The 17,148-nt window shown below is 35.1% G+C and overlaps 1 protein-coding gene across 2 annotated transcripts in view; it reads left to right on the top strand.

The window, feature by feature from the left end:
- The window catches only part of Ccdc186 (coiled-coil domain containing 186), a 49,350-nt gene that overhangs the window by 905 nt on the left and 31,297 nt on the right, over positions 1 to 17,148 (top strand). For both annotated transcript variants that reach the window (XM_010634595.3, XM_010634596.3), the window contains exons 2-3: positions 8,851 to 9,516; positions 14,821 to 14,947. In XM_010634595.3, the coding sequence (XP_010632897.1) occupies positions 8,885 to 9,516; positions 14,821 to 14,947 (759 nt within the window). In that variant the 5' untranslated portion in view covers positions 8,851 to 8,884. The remainder of the gene's footprint in view (positions 1 to 8,850; positions 9,517 to 14,820; positions 14,948 to 17,148) is intronic.

Below are 17,148 nucleotides of genomic sequence, written 5' to 3' on the forward strand. Positions count from 1 at the left end.
TCTGGCGAGGAGACGGCCGGCGGGGCCTCGGGCTGTGCCCGGAGATCGGAGCTTAGCGGGCGACCGCGCTCTTCGGCCGGATTGCTGGGCTGCAGCCGGAATCGCTGCTCTGCTCTCCCTGCTCGGGGCTTTGGGGTAGACTGAGTCTATTTCACTTTTCGTTTCGAAGTTGGCAGTGTGTGTGTTTAATGCCTTGGCGACTTCGTATTCCCTTCCAAACCCTTCATTTCTGTGCATTTAAGTTGCTTGGAAATGATTCTTTGGAGTTGTGGATGAGAGGCACTATTCTGATCTTGTTATCTTTTTAATTTTTTACAAAGACATCGAGGCATTTTTAAAACCTTAGTTGTAAGGAAGGAATTTCAAATTTATATCTCCATCAAACGTGTGAATCGTTCCCAAGTAGCATTCCTGAGGAACAGTGCAGGTGTAACTATCTCTCAACTGTTAACATTTCAGGCAACTTCAGCAAGTATTCACATCTTGATTTTTGTTAGAAAGCCTGGACCTGCAGTCAGAGACTCTCTCAGAATCTTCTTTGACTTGAAGAATGTAGTAAAAATATGTTGCTAGGGGCCGCCGGGTCCTTCACAGTTTTCTCTGCGTATACATCATGTTCCTTTGACGCCTAGCGTTTTTATTGCTTCCAAAATGATAGGCTGGGTGATTTTCTAAGAAAAATGTATAGCAAATCAGTGAAATAGTGTCTCAAGAGGGGTGCTGGTCGTTAAAAGAAAAATTAATCTGCTGTAAATGTTTAGGTATGTTAGGTGTGGGTGTGGCCTTCCCTATTATTAAGTCCCCATTGTTAACCTTCATATTTGCAGTGTAGATCTTGTGGAAAAGATCAGGTTTCCAGGGTCGTTGGTGATAAAACCGAAACTTCCCCTCTTTTAAATTAAACTTAATTCCTGTTGCTTTAACCATTTGAATACATTTGGCTTCTCTCCTCTCTCTGTCAATCCCATTTTCTCTGCTGCTCTCTGGATTGAACCCAGGACTTTGCTCAAGCAAACACTCCCGCTCAAATTCCATTTTATAGTATGACAGGTATAATCAGTGAAGAGTCTCCCAGAAGATGTATGGGTTATGTATATATTTTTAGGGCCTCACCTAGATAACTGCATGTAGACTTAAAGTTTCTTTAAACAGTAGAGATTCCATAGAATGTCATTGGCATTTCAGAATTTTTATTTTTTGCTAATTGAAAAGAGTGCTGGCATGTGGCACAGTGACCACTCTAGCCTTTTAGTTCCTTCATCCATAACGAGCAGCCCTTTGTTGCTGTACAATGACAGCATAGCTTATTATGACTTATTAGTATGTTCATTTTAAAATCATGTTTATAGCTACATGCTCACATTATAAAACTGCAGTATTATATTTAACTCTTTAGGGAAGGCATAGTAGATTGAGGCATGAAAGCAGCTGTAGATAGAAATTTGAAAACCATTTTTTCCTTTGTAAATGACATATGCCTTAGTTTCCCAAAGTCACCTAATAGTTTCAAGCTAAAGTAAGAATCCTTAACTTGAAGTTCTGGGTTTTTTCTTTTAATAAAACTTAAGTTTTTCTTTTATGGTTTTTTGAGGCAGAATTTAGCTGTGTATTCCAGGCAGACCTAGAACTTCACAGTGATACTCCTAGGTCAGCCTTTTTGAGTGCAGGGATTAGGCATGCCTTGAGACCTCTAGCTCTTTTATCTGTGTCTTTTAAGTAAAGCCAGTTTTTTAAAAATTTCCTATACATCAATAGACTTACAATATTGTGAATGTTGTATTTAGTATTCATTTTAGGGACAGGAGTGTGATCATAGATCAAATCTATAAACCGTTTTCTGATTTTTTTTATACTTCCCCTTTGAATTTTCTCAGCTACTGAGATTTTAAAATATTATTTGAGCTAAGAAGTAAGCAAACAAAAAAGAGTAAAGGGGTGATAAGATACCAAAAGGAATTTGTTACTAAGACAGGTTCTTCATCCATAAACTAAAGCATCTACTGTAGTGCTACATAGTAAGTGCTAATGAATAATTTAACTTTTTGTGAAACTGTTACATCAAATTAACCAAAGCCAGGTTAAAAGTGGCTTCAAATTGTAAATATTGACCCAAACTCATTAGTGTAAAGCAAACTTGCAGCTTGTATTTAGTTATTATCTTTCCATTTCATTCTCCTCTTAGTTTCCAGATTTGGAAGAAAATTACTGAAAAGAATTTTAATATTTCTTAAGTTCATTAAAGGGTAAATGATGAGATCTTTACAAATAGCTTCAACTTCAAATTCTATATTAATAACTGCCATAATATTGAAAAATTATTAGAAGTATATAAACTTGCATGGATCTAATATACCAAACCAATAATATGATATACATGATACAACTTAATAATGTGATATATGGCCCTCTTTTTCCTGGACTCTTTCCTGGACTCATAATTTCTTTTTCTTGTTATCTTGTCACAGGAGTTAGTAGCTGATTGGGGTTCCTGCTGCATCTATCATGCTGAGTCTTTTTTTAAAAACATCTCTGTGTGCAATATAATGTATGTATCATAAAATTGATGTGCTAGCCTGAGTCTTAGGTGCAAAGCTAAAAAAGCCCTTTAGGGTTAATTGACTTTGGCCTCATGTAACTTTTCAAAGTGGTAAACTGAAGAAACTTTTTAAAATGCTATGTTGTGCATAAAGGAAATGCAGTAAATTAAAGTTAAAATTTACCCCAAAGCTTAATGTGTGACTACTGTACTTTAGAAGTTCTTTCTTCTGTTTTGCAGACCTGTAGTTCTTTGAAATAGCTCAGTGTTTATCTTTTAAAAGTAGAATTTGATTGGTGTAAGTTCACCTTACATGAAATTTTGGTGTCGGGTGTTTTCATCATAGGAAATAAGGAATTTGTGTACCATAGGTTCTTTTTTGTTCTATTTTATTTTAAAAATCTTTATCCAAGAATGTTTCTTAAAGTTTCTAGATACTTTATAAAAAAAAAGTTACTTGGGGGTTGTGAGCAAATGATACTAGACTGTATGGGTGCTTTTTTAAAATTTGGTTTTTGCTTCCCCCCCCCTACATCCCCAGCCCTTTTTATTTTTGTATTTAAATTTTGAGACAAAATTACTAAGTTGCCCAAGCTGGGCAACTTGTGATACTCCTGCCTCAGCCTTTCTTAAGGATTGGGGTTACAGGCGTGAGCTGCTAAGCCCAAATGGCTTCTGACTTTAATTGCCATATCAGAATCTTATTAGAGCCATTCTTTTGTGTATGCTAGTTTTAAAATGTATTTGGGGAATATAAAAATCCTCTTGATTTGCTTATACTTTCCTACAGAGGACAGTAAATCATTATTTTGGAGAACAGGAGTGGTCTCACAGGCTCAATTTGCTTATTGAATTCATATTATTTGGGTAGCTGTATTATTTGGGGGGCCTCAATGGTACAATTTATAATTTAAAACTTGTAATTTGTTGTATAAAATATGCTGAACTAACTCAGGTTTTTCTACTTGCCTTAAAAGCACTCGACCTTTTTCCTTATAGTTTCTGGTGGAACACTGTCAGATCAGTACTGTAATGTTAAAATATATGCTCTCAAATTGTATAATTGATAATGTAAAATAGGAAGAAAAGGGCTAAAGCAGCAGGGGAAGTGGGAAGGGTAGGGGAAAGCAAAGAAGGCAAAAGAAAAAATATGATAAAAGGAAAAAATTGAAACAAAGTCTTTTTAAATAGGGAAGGGTGGAGGGGGTGAAGAGAGGGCGGGGGTGTGGGAAAAAATAAGAACCAAGATACATCATGTAAAGGTACAAGATCCCAATGATCGATGTAACTGTATTATATACCTAAAGTGTACCAGTAAACTTAATGAGGAAAAACAAATATGCTCTATGACCTTTAATGTTTTAGTGTTTATTGGCAGTGAAATATAATGAGTAAAAGGTTTAACATAGTACTTACATATTGGTCCTCTGTTTTATTCACTGTGATGTTCCCACCACCTAAAACAAAGCCTGTGCAAAACAGATGCTCAGTACATATTTAGTGAATGAATGAATTAATATTTACTTTTGGAATTATTTCTAACTTGATACCTTTGAGCCTTGTTTGTTTAATAATCTATTAGCAGATATCTGTAGATTGGATTAATTTTATTTATGGTTTTTAAAGTAAGCCTGCAGTTTTATCTTTGTATAGTGCTAATTAGAATAAAAATAGGGAGAACTCAAAACTATTAAAAACAATTCTTCCACTTACATAGCTTTTGTATGGAAATAATTTTATAAAAATGTAGTTTCCTTCATTAAGAAACAAGTCCAAAAGGGGTAATGCTTGTCTTGGGGCAAATAAAATGTTTCTTGACCAGTTGCCTACAGCTGATGAGCTCCAGTAAGAGCGAAACCAGTTCTCACCTACTGAAAGTTTTGACATGTGAATTGGTCCTGTAGTACTGTGTCAGAAACAACTTGGGAAAAAATAAGAGTTTAAGTTAAAAGCAATTTTGTGACTAATGTTTTAAGACTTTTTCAAAGGTCGTGGGCATATTACTGATAGAAGGTATAGAAAAGACAACTTTTGATGTTAAATTTAGTCTTTCTTAAATTACAGGGTTTTCCGATACTCTCTTTTACCCCCAGAAGAATATTGAGCAGGGTATAAAATAAATTTCTGTTGTTCTGCACTGTCTTACAGATTATTAAATCTTCTTAGTACCTGTTACCTACTAAACTCTGGGCCCCAGATCATTCTGTAAACCCAGTGGGTCTCACCTTCATTGAGAACCACTGCTGAACATTTGCAACAATGAGTATCTGCAGTAGCAGATTTATTTGTCAGATTTATGTATTTATTATTACCATTATATTGCTTGATACTTAAGTACTTTGATTCAGTTCAGAGTAAGATTCTTTCTTGCAAGAACAGAACTCATTTAAAAGGTGGAAGGCTGCCTCTTCAACTATGTCCTAAGAAAGGCTCCATCTGCTTGATGAGTATAAATGCACTCTTTTAATTTTACGTATCATTTTTGTATGTGTGATGAGGGAAAATGTGGAGGAAGATGTGGCTTTAGAATCAATCATGTCATTAGACATGATTATTCTCTAGATAGCTGGAAGGGAAAAATATTTTAGATGGAAAAACAAATGATGCGTAGATTGGGTAGACTGGTGGGACTAGAAAATCATACTGAAGCACTAGGATTTTAGGAATGTGTTAGATAATATTAGGAAAGTATCACAACTGTAACTTGCTTACTGAGCAATCTCAACTCAGGTATCCAAATAAAAAGATTTTACTTGTATTTATTTACTTATTTATTTTTTGTGCTGCGGGGAAACACATTAAGGACCTCACCCATGCTAGGCAAACACTACCATTCTCCAGCTCATTTTTTTTGTTTGTTTTGAGACAGAGCCTTGCTGTATAGTTCAAGGTGGCCTGTCTCACTCTCTTGAGTGCTGGGATTACAGGTATGCCCCATTGTACCTAGCTTTAAAAAAATATTTTTAATGAGTCTCTAGTAAGAAGATGGTATAAAACACTCCCAGCCTGTCACCTTTCTTCTGAAGTGCACTCTCCTTTGCTCTGATGTTATAACATTTCTGCTACTTTTGATGACCACAGGAATTAAGACAGGTCCCTGTCATTTAAAAAGCAAACATAAGCAGCAGCAGCAACAAAATGTAATCACAAACTTATTCTTAAAGTTGAAGTTACTTCCCAGCTCCTTAGCTTGAGGAGGTGTAATTTGACTCCAAGACTGGTTCATACCCCTTTCTCTGGCATGCTCTTGGGGAGTTGAGGGAAGACAGTCAGCCTGCAGAGGCAGAGTTTTTTTACCTAAATCTTTTAAAGGGGGGAGAAATATCCCTGACTTCATTCTGGTTCATCTGGCTGCTTTTTTGTTTGTTTGTTTTTTTGGTACTGGGGATCAAACTCAGGACCTTGCACTTACGAGGCAGAGGCACACATGATAACACTGGACTAAATTCCTGGCCCCTCATCTGACTGCTTTTGATGGTGATATGTGAAGTGTCTGGTTGTTATAGGGGCGTGTTGTAGTTCCTGAGTCTTTCTGTCCCTGAAGACCTTCATAAAGCAGCTCCTCTTTGTTTGGCAGAGCCAGTGTCCTTAAACATTAACCCTCTTTTCTGGATTGGATGGCCTGCTACTTGATCTGATTCTGTCTCGCCCCTGGGCTATCCCAAGTAACCTGTGCTTGTACTAACCTTGCTCCTTTATTTTGAGGAAAACAGGAGAACAAATCAACAGTTAAATGTCATATGAGGTGACCAGAAGCCTGGATATCTTCCAAGTAGGGGGTGGTAACTATAGAAATGTAGGAGACTTAGAATTGTTAAGAGAATATGAGGATAAATTAAAGGAAGGAGTCAGATAACTAAGAAACATGATACCATTGACTGAATAGAAAAGATTAGCTGGGGGTACTTAATTATAGAACTATAATTATGTTTTGAGTTTGAGATTATAGAGAAACTTTCCAGTGGAAATGCCTGTACTCAGAAACTTTAATACAGAGACAGTCATAGAATAAGGAGGAGATAAGTAGGTATCTGTAACTCAAGGATACAGGACTGAAAATAATTGTGTAGGCATCAGCTGTGACTTGTAGCTTCAAGTTATCTAAGTTGATGAACTCTAGGAGGAGAAAAGACTAGGACTGAACTTTTGGTTCAGGTGAGAGGATAATAAGCCAATATTTTCTTAATGTTTTTCTGTTGACAAATCATGACACACAGATAGGAGCCACAAAGTCATTGATAAAATTTCTTCTCAGTTACTGTGTGCTGGAGAGTTACAGTACCTTTAAAGTCTTATTGTCAAATAAGATTGTTTATCTTCTACACATTACTTTTTGACTGCTTTGAGCTCCATTTCTGTTGGAATGGCATTAACTAGTTATGTTTAAAACTGCTTCAGTTTTGGATTGATTTCATCAGCAACACAGTCACAAGTTTCTCAAAATGCATTGCTACTGGTCAGTGTCCCTGTTTGAAACCCATTTTACTTTGTCCTAGATTATGGAATATATCACACTTATAAGGCTTTTAATTTACTTACTGTGTATATTTGTATTTTCTAAACCAAGACTTTAACACCAGTGTGAGCTTTGGCTTGGTTATAAAATATATGGAGCAAGATAATGATAATTTCTGTTTAGTTGCTTTGAAATAAATGTAATACAGATAAGTAGAGTATGAAGGTCTACAATGGCTATAACAATTGATGCCTCAAAGCAGTCTAAATTGACAGACAGGGATACTTACAAGACAAACTAGTCTTACTCTAATCTCCCGCATTCCTAGAATAATGTTCCTCAAATACTAACTTTATCACATCATTTCTGTGCTAACAGATTTTAATTTGACAGCTGGGCATGGTGGTGCATGCCTGTAATCCAGCACCTGAGGCTAAGGCAGGAGGATCACTGCGGATTTCAGGCCAGCCTGAGCCACATAGCAGACTCTGTCTCAAAAAAAAGAACAACAAAAGATTTTCATTTGACCAACCTTTCAGAACCTCTGTGCTAGAAACTGTAGTATAATCAAGTATAAAAGTCTTAAGATTTATAATTTGTCCTTTTTAACAAAATTCACTCTTTACTATTCTCTGACCACCATGTCCATCATGATCTGATATAAACATGCAACTTCCTGTTATGCAAAAAAAAATTTTTTTTGGTACTGGGACTCGAACTCGGGTCCTTGTGCTTGCAAGGCAGGCAGTGGAACCACTGAGCTAAATCCCCAGCCCTGCAAAATTTTATTATTTGTTTTCCATTAGTATATCTTTCATCTGAAATTCTGTCCTACTTTCTGTCCAAACAATTATGGGCCTACTTTTTAATGAAATTTCATATAGCTTTGATAATTCATTTATCCTGAATATGCTTTTTGATACCAGACAAAGAGATTGGCAAGTCAGACATCACTGTGAGATTTTATATTTATCAAAGGGTAATAATATTTGAAGTTGACTAATTATAAAGTAATTGAATTACCACCCTATATGACACCAAAATGTACTCTAACATTAATTTTTAATGGTGCTTTTATTGACCTAGGCAGTGCATATGGGCTCTATTTGATTGCACCAAACATTGTTTTATTCCTGATGAGAATGTTTGAAAATCACCATGGTACCTTCTGGATCCTGCCTGTATGAAGAAATAATTCCTATCTGGGATCCTTTATGCTCTAACTTCCTTTCATTTCCACGCTAGGCCTCTGAGCTATAGGTAGCTATGTCTTGTTATTGTTTAGTTTCCTTTCTCAATACGTTTTTATCATCATCAAAACACAATGTTCTGTTATCTTGTTTTATGATTTCTCTTCCAGTGCTTTTAATTGCTGCCTTTATTCTCTAATATTTTTCTTATAGATCTTGCTGCTGTCTTTTCCCTCACAGAGTTAAAGAAATTCTACATATATTTTGGCTCTAACAATTCACATTACAAGTATTATTCTTTTTTTTTTTGGTACTGATATTGAACTCGGGCCCTGTGCTTGGGAGGCAGGTGGCAGAACCCAGTATTATTCATTATCTAATGTCTTAAAGGGATGATTGGGGAATGCCAGACTGAAACAGAAATTAATTAGTGAACATGGCTGATTGAAGAGGGGGAGGAGGAAAGACAGACTTTGCAGTGGCCCTGCTGGTTATACCCAACTTGGCTTGACTGTCTTAGTCTTTTTTCTGAAGGGAAAGCTTTTAGTAATGAATTATTACTGTTAAATTTGTGATCTTAGTTATTCTGTATCATGGAGTGTGTATGTGCAAAGATTTATGAAGTCTTAGTTTAAAAACTTTAAAATTTTGATGTTTTAATTTCTTAGATGTAAAACAAAAATCAGGAGTGGATGTGAAGAAATGCAAAGTGAATTGGTACCAGTCAGCATGTCGGAGACCGAGCACATAGCCTCCATTTCACCTGAGTTAAAGGAAGACTCATGTAACTCATTTTCTGGTGGTGAAAGCAGCAAATTAGAAAATGAATCCAAACAGTTGTCGTTAAACTTTGACAAAATCTTATGTCAGCCTAACGAACACTGTCAAATTGAAACTTCTGAAAATTATGTTCCAGATCATGGTGGAGGTGAGGATTCTTGTGCTAAAATAGATACATGCCCAGAAAATTCTGAACAAATAACTTACTTTCCTAGTGGAGATTCCACAAAACAAGTGTCAAAAACAAGTGAAACTGAACAGACAGTAACACAACTATTGGCAAAATTAAAGTCATCTACATTTACAGAAGCTGCTAATCAAAAGACTTACTCAGAAAGTCCCTATGATACGGACTGCACCAAGAAACTTATTGAAAAAATAAAGACTGTTTCAGCAGCAGAAGATTTGTTGGAACAAATAGAATCTGAACTCTTACCTACTGAGTTTGCAGAATACCAAGTATCAAATGGAATGAATAAAGGAGAACATGCATTGCTTCTGTTTGAAAAGTGTGTGCAAGATAAGTATTTGCAACAGGAACATACTATAAAAAAGTAAGTTTATTTCTTTAGGTAATAGTTTCATAAGGATTAGAGACTGAATTCTTGTAAGGAAATATCATCTTGTCTACTTTTAATTCTATAGTAGAGCCATGCACATCAATGATAAAAATGTCAACATTTTTTGGTAGTTTAGTAGTCTAAATATAAAGAAGTAAATATAATAAATTATGTAAGTTTATTAAAGAGCTAGAACTTTTAATAATAGTGACAAAAAATTTTTCTTTAAAAAAATTTTTTTAAAAATGATTCTGGGCTTTAAACAAGAGATCTTGTACATGCTGGCAAGTGCCTTCCCAGCTGAGCTGTACGTTCAGCCCCTGTTTTTCATTTTTATAAGTATGTGGAACAATGATGGCAAACTTATGGCACCTGTGTTAGTTTTCCTCTAAGATAAAAAATGTTAATGTATGAGTTGTTTTTCTAAACTGAAACTTCAGTATTCAGGTTTAATTGCAATATTGGGACTTTGTGATAAGTAAGTGGTTTGTGGGTTGCAGTTTGGGCACTTGTCTCTAAAAGGTTTGCCATCACTGTTGTAGAAATGCAGTAGTACCTCGGTTTACGAAAGCATTTGGCAGAACTTTGTTTTTGCTTGCCAACTCTACATCGGGTGACAAATCTGACTGTGGCCATCTTTCCCCCACAAACACACAAACCTGGCCGTCTTTTCCAAAATTGTGTAACCAGTTAAGTTCATTAATTGATGTACCACTCCATGTCAAAAATAAGAGAAATTCAGAAGAAAATTAAAAAGAATAAAGTTCATGTTTCCTTAAAATTCTCAGTATAAATTAATTGGTTTAAAAAATTAAAATTTAAAGACAGACCAGTTACTTGATTATTGTCTTTAGATTTCTCAGATTTGTGTACTTCTGTTTTAGTGATGATTTAATGTCATTCTATATTTTCATTTTAGATTTGTGTAGCTAAGTGATGTATTGGTTTAGGTACTCTTTTGTAACCTTTAAGAAAGGAAAATAAAAGATTAGCCTTCATTAAATACATTCTGATTCTTTTTAGAAAATATGATACTTAAAAAGCTTTTCTTTAAATTAGGGGGAGTGTGTATATAGAGAAAAGAAAGGAGGAGGTCCATATGCCAGAGGAGGATGACAGAGGAAAATATACCACATTCAAATATTACTTGATATGGAAATGGCTTTTTATGATCTCCCTGCTTCTACTGTACTCTGCCAGAATGTCCTGTTCAATGGATCAGTATTCACCAAGCCAGCTGGTTTACCCAGTGAACTTTAATCTCTTAATATTGAGGGCCAGTCCCCCTTTTCTCTACTTGTTTATTTTTAATTATGATAAAATGGAATCAAATTTACCATTTTGTCAATTCAAAATGTATATAGTTCTGTAGTGTTAACATATATTCACATTATACAACCAATCTCAAGAAAATTTTCAACTTGTAAATCTGAAACTCATACCCATGAAACTGTATCACCCTGTTCATACTGGGACCCAGTTCCTGGCAGCTGCCATTCTGCTTTCTGTTTCTTTGAGTGTGGTTACTCTTGATACTTCATGTAGGTGAAATCAAATGGTACTTATCTTTTTGTCACTGTCTTATTTCACTTGATATAACATCCTCAGTTTATCCATGTTGTAAATGTATCAGAATTTCCATACTTTTTTTTTTTTTTTCCCCAACACTGAGGATTAAATCCAGGGCATTTGCACTGTCCTTTCTATTTTTTATTTTGAGACAGGGACTTGCTAAGTTACCAAGTTGCTCAGACTGGGCTAGAAATTGTAATCCTCTTACCTCAGCTTCACAGAGTGTTAGAATTAAAGGATATGCCACCACACCTGGCTAGAATTTCTATACTCTTAAAAGTTGAATATTAACCTTCTCTGTATGTACTATGTTTTGTTTATTCATTCATGAACATTTGAGTTCCTTCTCCATTTTGGCTTTTATGAATAATGCTGCTCATGAAAACAGCTGTACAAAAAAAATCATGAAGATTCCAATGTCTTTCTTAATAGTCCCCCAAAACTAATACTCCTATTTGTATCCTTACTGTTACGTTATTATTATTATTATGCAAATAAACTATGTACTGTACTTTTTTTTAGTTGCACTGTCAGTGTTTCTTCCACTTGTACTTTTTAAAGGTAACTCCCTCATTTCCCTGCTCTCTATACCTATTGATTTAGATCATCCCCTGGAAATTACTTCTGATTCATCTTACCATTTTGCTTAGATATGAACTCTGACCACTTTCATATAGCGTGTATAACTTTTAAGATTACAGGGCCAGGGATGTAGCTCAGCAGCGCCACGCCTGCCTAAAAAGCGCAAGGTCCTGAGTTTGATTTCTGGAACCTAGGAAAAAAATTGAAGGTTATGCTTTTAATAATTACAGAAGACAGTTCTATGCTGTTAATCATGTGCCTGATACATTACATATATTAACTCAGGGAGTCTTCACAACAACTCTATGTGGTATGTAGTGCTGTTATTATCCCCATTTTAGAAATGAGGAACCTGAAACAGTGTTGTGTTACTTGTTTTCAGGGTCACACGCAGGTCAATACTATATTAAAATCTGGACCTTTTTAGTTTGACTTCAGAGGTTTTATAAGTGTTATTGGAAAGTAGTTATGATCTGTTAAATTTAAGAATTTTAGATGTGGAAAATGATTTGTTGTTGTTCCATCCTGTTGTAGCAGAGGCAGCATGGTGGGTAGGGTAAGCACAATTCTAAGCAGAATCCTGGATCTGGAATATTCCCCTTATTCTTTGTAAGCTCTGCTGCTTTGGCCAAGCCATCTTTGACTCAAAGATTTTTTATCTCTGCAAGGGGCACTGTACTTACCTAGTGGGACTTTTATGGGACATTAAGGCATTACAGATGACACATATTATTTTAAAGCTAGATTGATCTTTTGTTAAATACTTGTTTTTAATTGCAAATAAGATGCACTGATATAACTCAGGTTTTTAAAAATTTTTGCCTTCATTTAACTTTTATGAAAAAGATTTGTTTCATTTCCTTTTAAATTTTCACAATGCATATATTTCCAAATGTCTTTGTTTATATTTCTAATCCTTTTTTTTTGTCCCAGCTTTACTAAGGACAAAACTGCACATATTTTAGGTACACAGCATGATAATTTAATACATTGTAAAATGATTACCACAATCAAGTTAGATAACACATGTATCACCTTACATACTTTGTGTGTGACCACCTCAAGCTCTAAGTATACAATATAGTGTCACTAATTGTCACCACCATGGGTTATACATTAGGTTTCCAGGATTTATTCAACTTAGAACTGAAAATTTATACCCTTTGACCAACATCTCCCCTGGCAGGTACCATTCACTGTTTTTCTATTCCTGTATTTTCTGACAAATCAATATTGTTGTCTAGTGTCCCAACCAAAATTTTTAATTAAAGACAGGTATATCAATGGACTGGGGATTTAGCTCATTCATACCGCTGCCTGCCTCATAAGTGCAAGGCCCCGAGTTTAATCCCTGGTACCCCCCAAAAAAAAGAATAGGTATATCAATAATGTGTACTTAACCTATAAAAGTAATTTTGGTCTGTGGGCGTAGCTCAGTACTAAAATGAGCTTGCCTATGCTTGCCTAGCATACGTGAGGCCGTCCTGGGTTTGAACCCTAACATTGCAATAAACAAAACAAGACAACATCAACAAAAAAATTTGTATTTTTGTGTTTCTTGGTACCAGGGATTGAACTCAGGACCTTGCGCTTGTAAGGCAGGTGTGGTACCCACTGAGCCAAATCCCTAGCCCAACAAAAAAAATTTGAATGCTTGTGTCTTTCTCCTTTTTTCCCCCTCTAACTCTGAATTATAGCCAGGATTCTTACCTCAAGTTTTCTGTAGCAAATCGATTACACACTTAATCATATAAATATCCTAAGTTAAACCAGTGTTTCATGAATGGCTTGAATGAACATTAATGCTGCATTCGCCTCTTTCCCAAACATTGTTTACTTATTTCTTCAGTATGTTCCTTTGCTCAAGTACCAGTTCCTCAGAGAGGCCTATTATGACTACTTTCTGTCATCTTGTCTTCCTTTACATTTCTTAAAAGGATTTAACCACTGCTTAACATATATATGTGTGTATATATATATATATTCACATATGTGTATTTTAATTTTCTTCCTCAGAATATAAACTCTTTAAGAGGGGCAAGGATCATTTGTTGACATATTATTATCTGCATGTAGAATAGTAAGGTACATAGTAGTTACCCAGTAAGCATCTATTAATTGAATGAGGAAAGTGAGAGAAGCCTGAGCTTTGAAATTACACCTGCCTTCAGAACTCAGTTCAAACACTTACTAGCTATATGACCTGGAAAAATTGTAGGCTTCACTTTTGTTTTATTTAAATTCATAAAACAAATGATGATGAAATTTTCATAAACATATTTGGAATATTAAGTAATAACACCTTCATAAGACTAAACAGCAAATAATAGGTGCGCAAAAAAGTGTTAGGTAATAGCTATTGCTATTAATCTAGAATAGCTGTTTATTATACAGTATATGAGTATTTTGTGGGTAATTTTTAGTATTTTATTTCTGTTTTTGTAGGGGGACTTAAAATGAAACTTCTGTTTAGTTTTTTCTTTTACATTGACTATGCTTCTATAACTAATAGAATGCCATTAAAATATTTAAATCTAAAGCAGGATTTCTCAACCTTGGCCCTGTTGTCATTTGGGGCCAGATGATTGTAATCCTGAGGGCTGCTTTGTGAATTAGAACAAGTCTAGCTGCTTTTTTTCTTTTCTTTTTTTTTTGGTATTGGGACTCAAATGCAGGATTTGTACTTTCAAGGCAGGTGCAGTGCCACTGAGCTAAATCCCCGGCCTTAACAGCGTTTTTTATCTCTACTCACTAGGTAGCAGTAACAACCCTGTTTCTTTTTATTTGAAATTTCTAGGAAAAAATTAATACCTGATTGGCCAGAGGATGTTTTGCTTATATCTGATGAATGGATCAACAAAACAAATGCTTAGGTTGATGACTAAGCCGAATTACTTTTCTTCAGTTGACAGGATTAGAGGCATCCTAGCATTAAAATACAGTCACAAAACCACAAGGACATTTTCTGAGAAATGTATTAGGCAGTTTTTTCCTTGTGTGAACAAATTTTATTATAAAAATATTTAGAAATGTTAACTTCCAGTAATAGGTATTTATGTTTTAATCTTTAAATAGATTATATTCTACTTCTCATTTCTCCATTTTTAATTTAGTGTTTCTCTCATACTACCCTTTTATATTTAGGTTAATTAAAGAAAACAAGAAACATCAGGAGCTCATCTTAGACATTTGTTCAGAAAAAGACAATTTAAGAGAAGAACTTAAAAAAAGAACAGAAACAGAGAAGCAGCATGTGAGCACAATTAAACAGGTAAAGAGATAAAAATTTTTAAAGACCATACTTTAATTCAGAAAATATATCCCTTAAAAATTGTGTGTAAATTTAAATATTTTAAATCCAGAGGACTGCTTGGTATTTAAAGCATTCTCTTACATTGCCTAACGTTCTTATATGTAAATTCCTACTTTTATGGTTTGTATGATTAGTCTACTAAATATAACAGAACTATGTTCAAAATAATGCTAAAAATGATTTTACGGTAGCTAGAGTGTTTTTAACCAAACAAGGGACGAAGCAATAGCTAGAAGTGTATATCTAGCATTAGGCTGCTTTTACACTTACATGATAATATAGTTTCACTCTCAGTGTTTTTATAAACTTCGCTCTGAGTTCTGACTCTTATACTTTAGACTATATCTGGCTAACTGACTTGCTGAGCCTTTTTCTTTCTTTTTTAAATGAACTTGGATGTGTGGATCAACAAAATGAATTTTGAATCTTGATAACAAAGCTGAGCTGTTCTTTACCTTTCTGTGCTGCTTTTTCTTCTCTGGACAAAATTAGAGGCATGTTAGTTTTAAAAGTAAGTTAACCAAATGGATATGTTTTAAGAATTTATCATTAGGTGATTTTATCCTGCTTGAACATCATAGGGTATATTTAACTAAAGACACCTATGTCACTAAGAAATATATAATCTTACTGGGCCAGACATGCAGTCCCCTGATAGAAACATTATGTAAGTTGTCACTGTAATTTCCTTTTGTTTCATCTTTCATAGAAAGTTATATAATGAAAGTAAAAGTAAACAATTGATAAAATTAAACCAAGTTTATGTCTTGGTATATCCTTGATATTACCTTATACAATTGAAAGACAATGATATTTGTAGAATTTTATGTATGATATTTAATCCTGATTTGTATGTGCTCTGAGACCATCCCAGGTAAATCAAACTTCATAGGTTAAAATGTGAAGACACCTTAATGATAGTACTAGTGCATATTTTGATAGTTAAGTAATTGCTGATGACCCGAAACTTCATACTGAGCAGATGAGATGAAACTGGAGCTCTTGCTTTCACGAGCATATTAGTGATTTTGCCTTTTTAAAAGAATATTGAGCCATTTGTGGTGGTATATGCCTTATTCACGTTGCTCACTGGTAAGACGCCATACCCAACACCCACAATTTAAGGGAGGAGAGATTTATTTGGCTCACAGTTTCTTAGTTTCACTTCCTAGTCTGGTGGCTCCAAGGTAGGACAGCATGGCAGAGGGGCATAGCAGAGAAGTAGCCGCTGACATCCAGGAGTTCAGGAAGCAGGAGTCATGGAAAGGGCTGGGAAGGGAGATGTAACCTTCCTGGTCACTCACACACTGACCTGCCTCTTGACCAGAACCCACCTCCTAATAGCAAGCCAGCCACGATGCCCCCATAATCCAGTCACTTTCCAAAAGCTCTACCTGTGATCACATGAAGCTTTAAGGGGATATCTAGATCTAAACTATAACAACACCTACCATCCCAACTACTCTGTAATCCCTGCTACTTGGAAGACAGAGGCAGGGGATTGTAAATTAAAAGCTAGCCTGAGCAATTTAGCAAGACCCTGCCATAAAACAAATTTTATTTATTTATTTATTTGTTTATTTATTTATTTGTCTCCTTTATTTTTATTTTTAAAATTAATTTTATTGGTACACTTTTGATACACATAATGATCACATTTCATCATTAGGAATTTGTCCCTGTACATAATATATCTTGATTTCTTCTTTTTTCCCTCATTCCACTCCCCTCCCTTCAAACCTTCTTTCTCTCCTTTTTTACAAAAGCTTTCATTGCATTTTTTTCTTTCTTTTCCATTTCCTTCCCTTACCTCTCTCCTCCACTCCCTTGTTCCCCTTCCTGTTGGAACATTTTCATCCTACTTCCCAGTCAGTTTTGGTCCTTATTTACCCTTTCAGTTTTTCACACAAGAGAAGCAATGCAATATTTAAACGTGTGTATCTGATTTAGTTCACTTCAAAAGTATGGTCTCAAAGTATATCCATTTACCTAAAAATGTCTCGAGTTTATCCTTCATGGCAGAGTATACTCCACTGTATATAAAAACCACATTTTCTCTGTCCACTCATACATTGATGGACATCTGGGCTGTTTCCAAGATTTAGCTATTACAGATTGTGCTGCTATAAACATGGGTGTTCATACATTGCTGTGATATG

Source organism: Fukomys damarensis, unplaced genomic scaffold, assembly GCF_012274545.1.
Source record: "Fukomys damarensis isolate Sample0158 unplaced genomic scaffold, DMR_v1.0_HiC HiC_scaffold_8, whole genome shotgun sequence".
Classification (NCBI taxonomy): domain Eukaryota; kingdom Metazoa; phylum Chordata; class Mammalia; order Rodentia; family Bathyergidae; genus Fukomys; species Fukomys damarensis.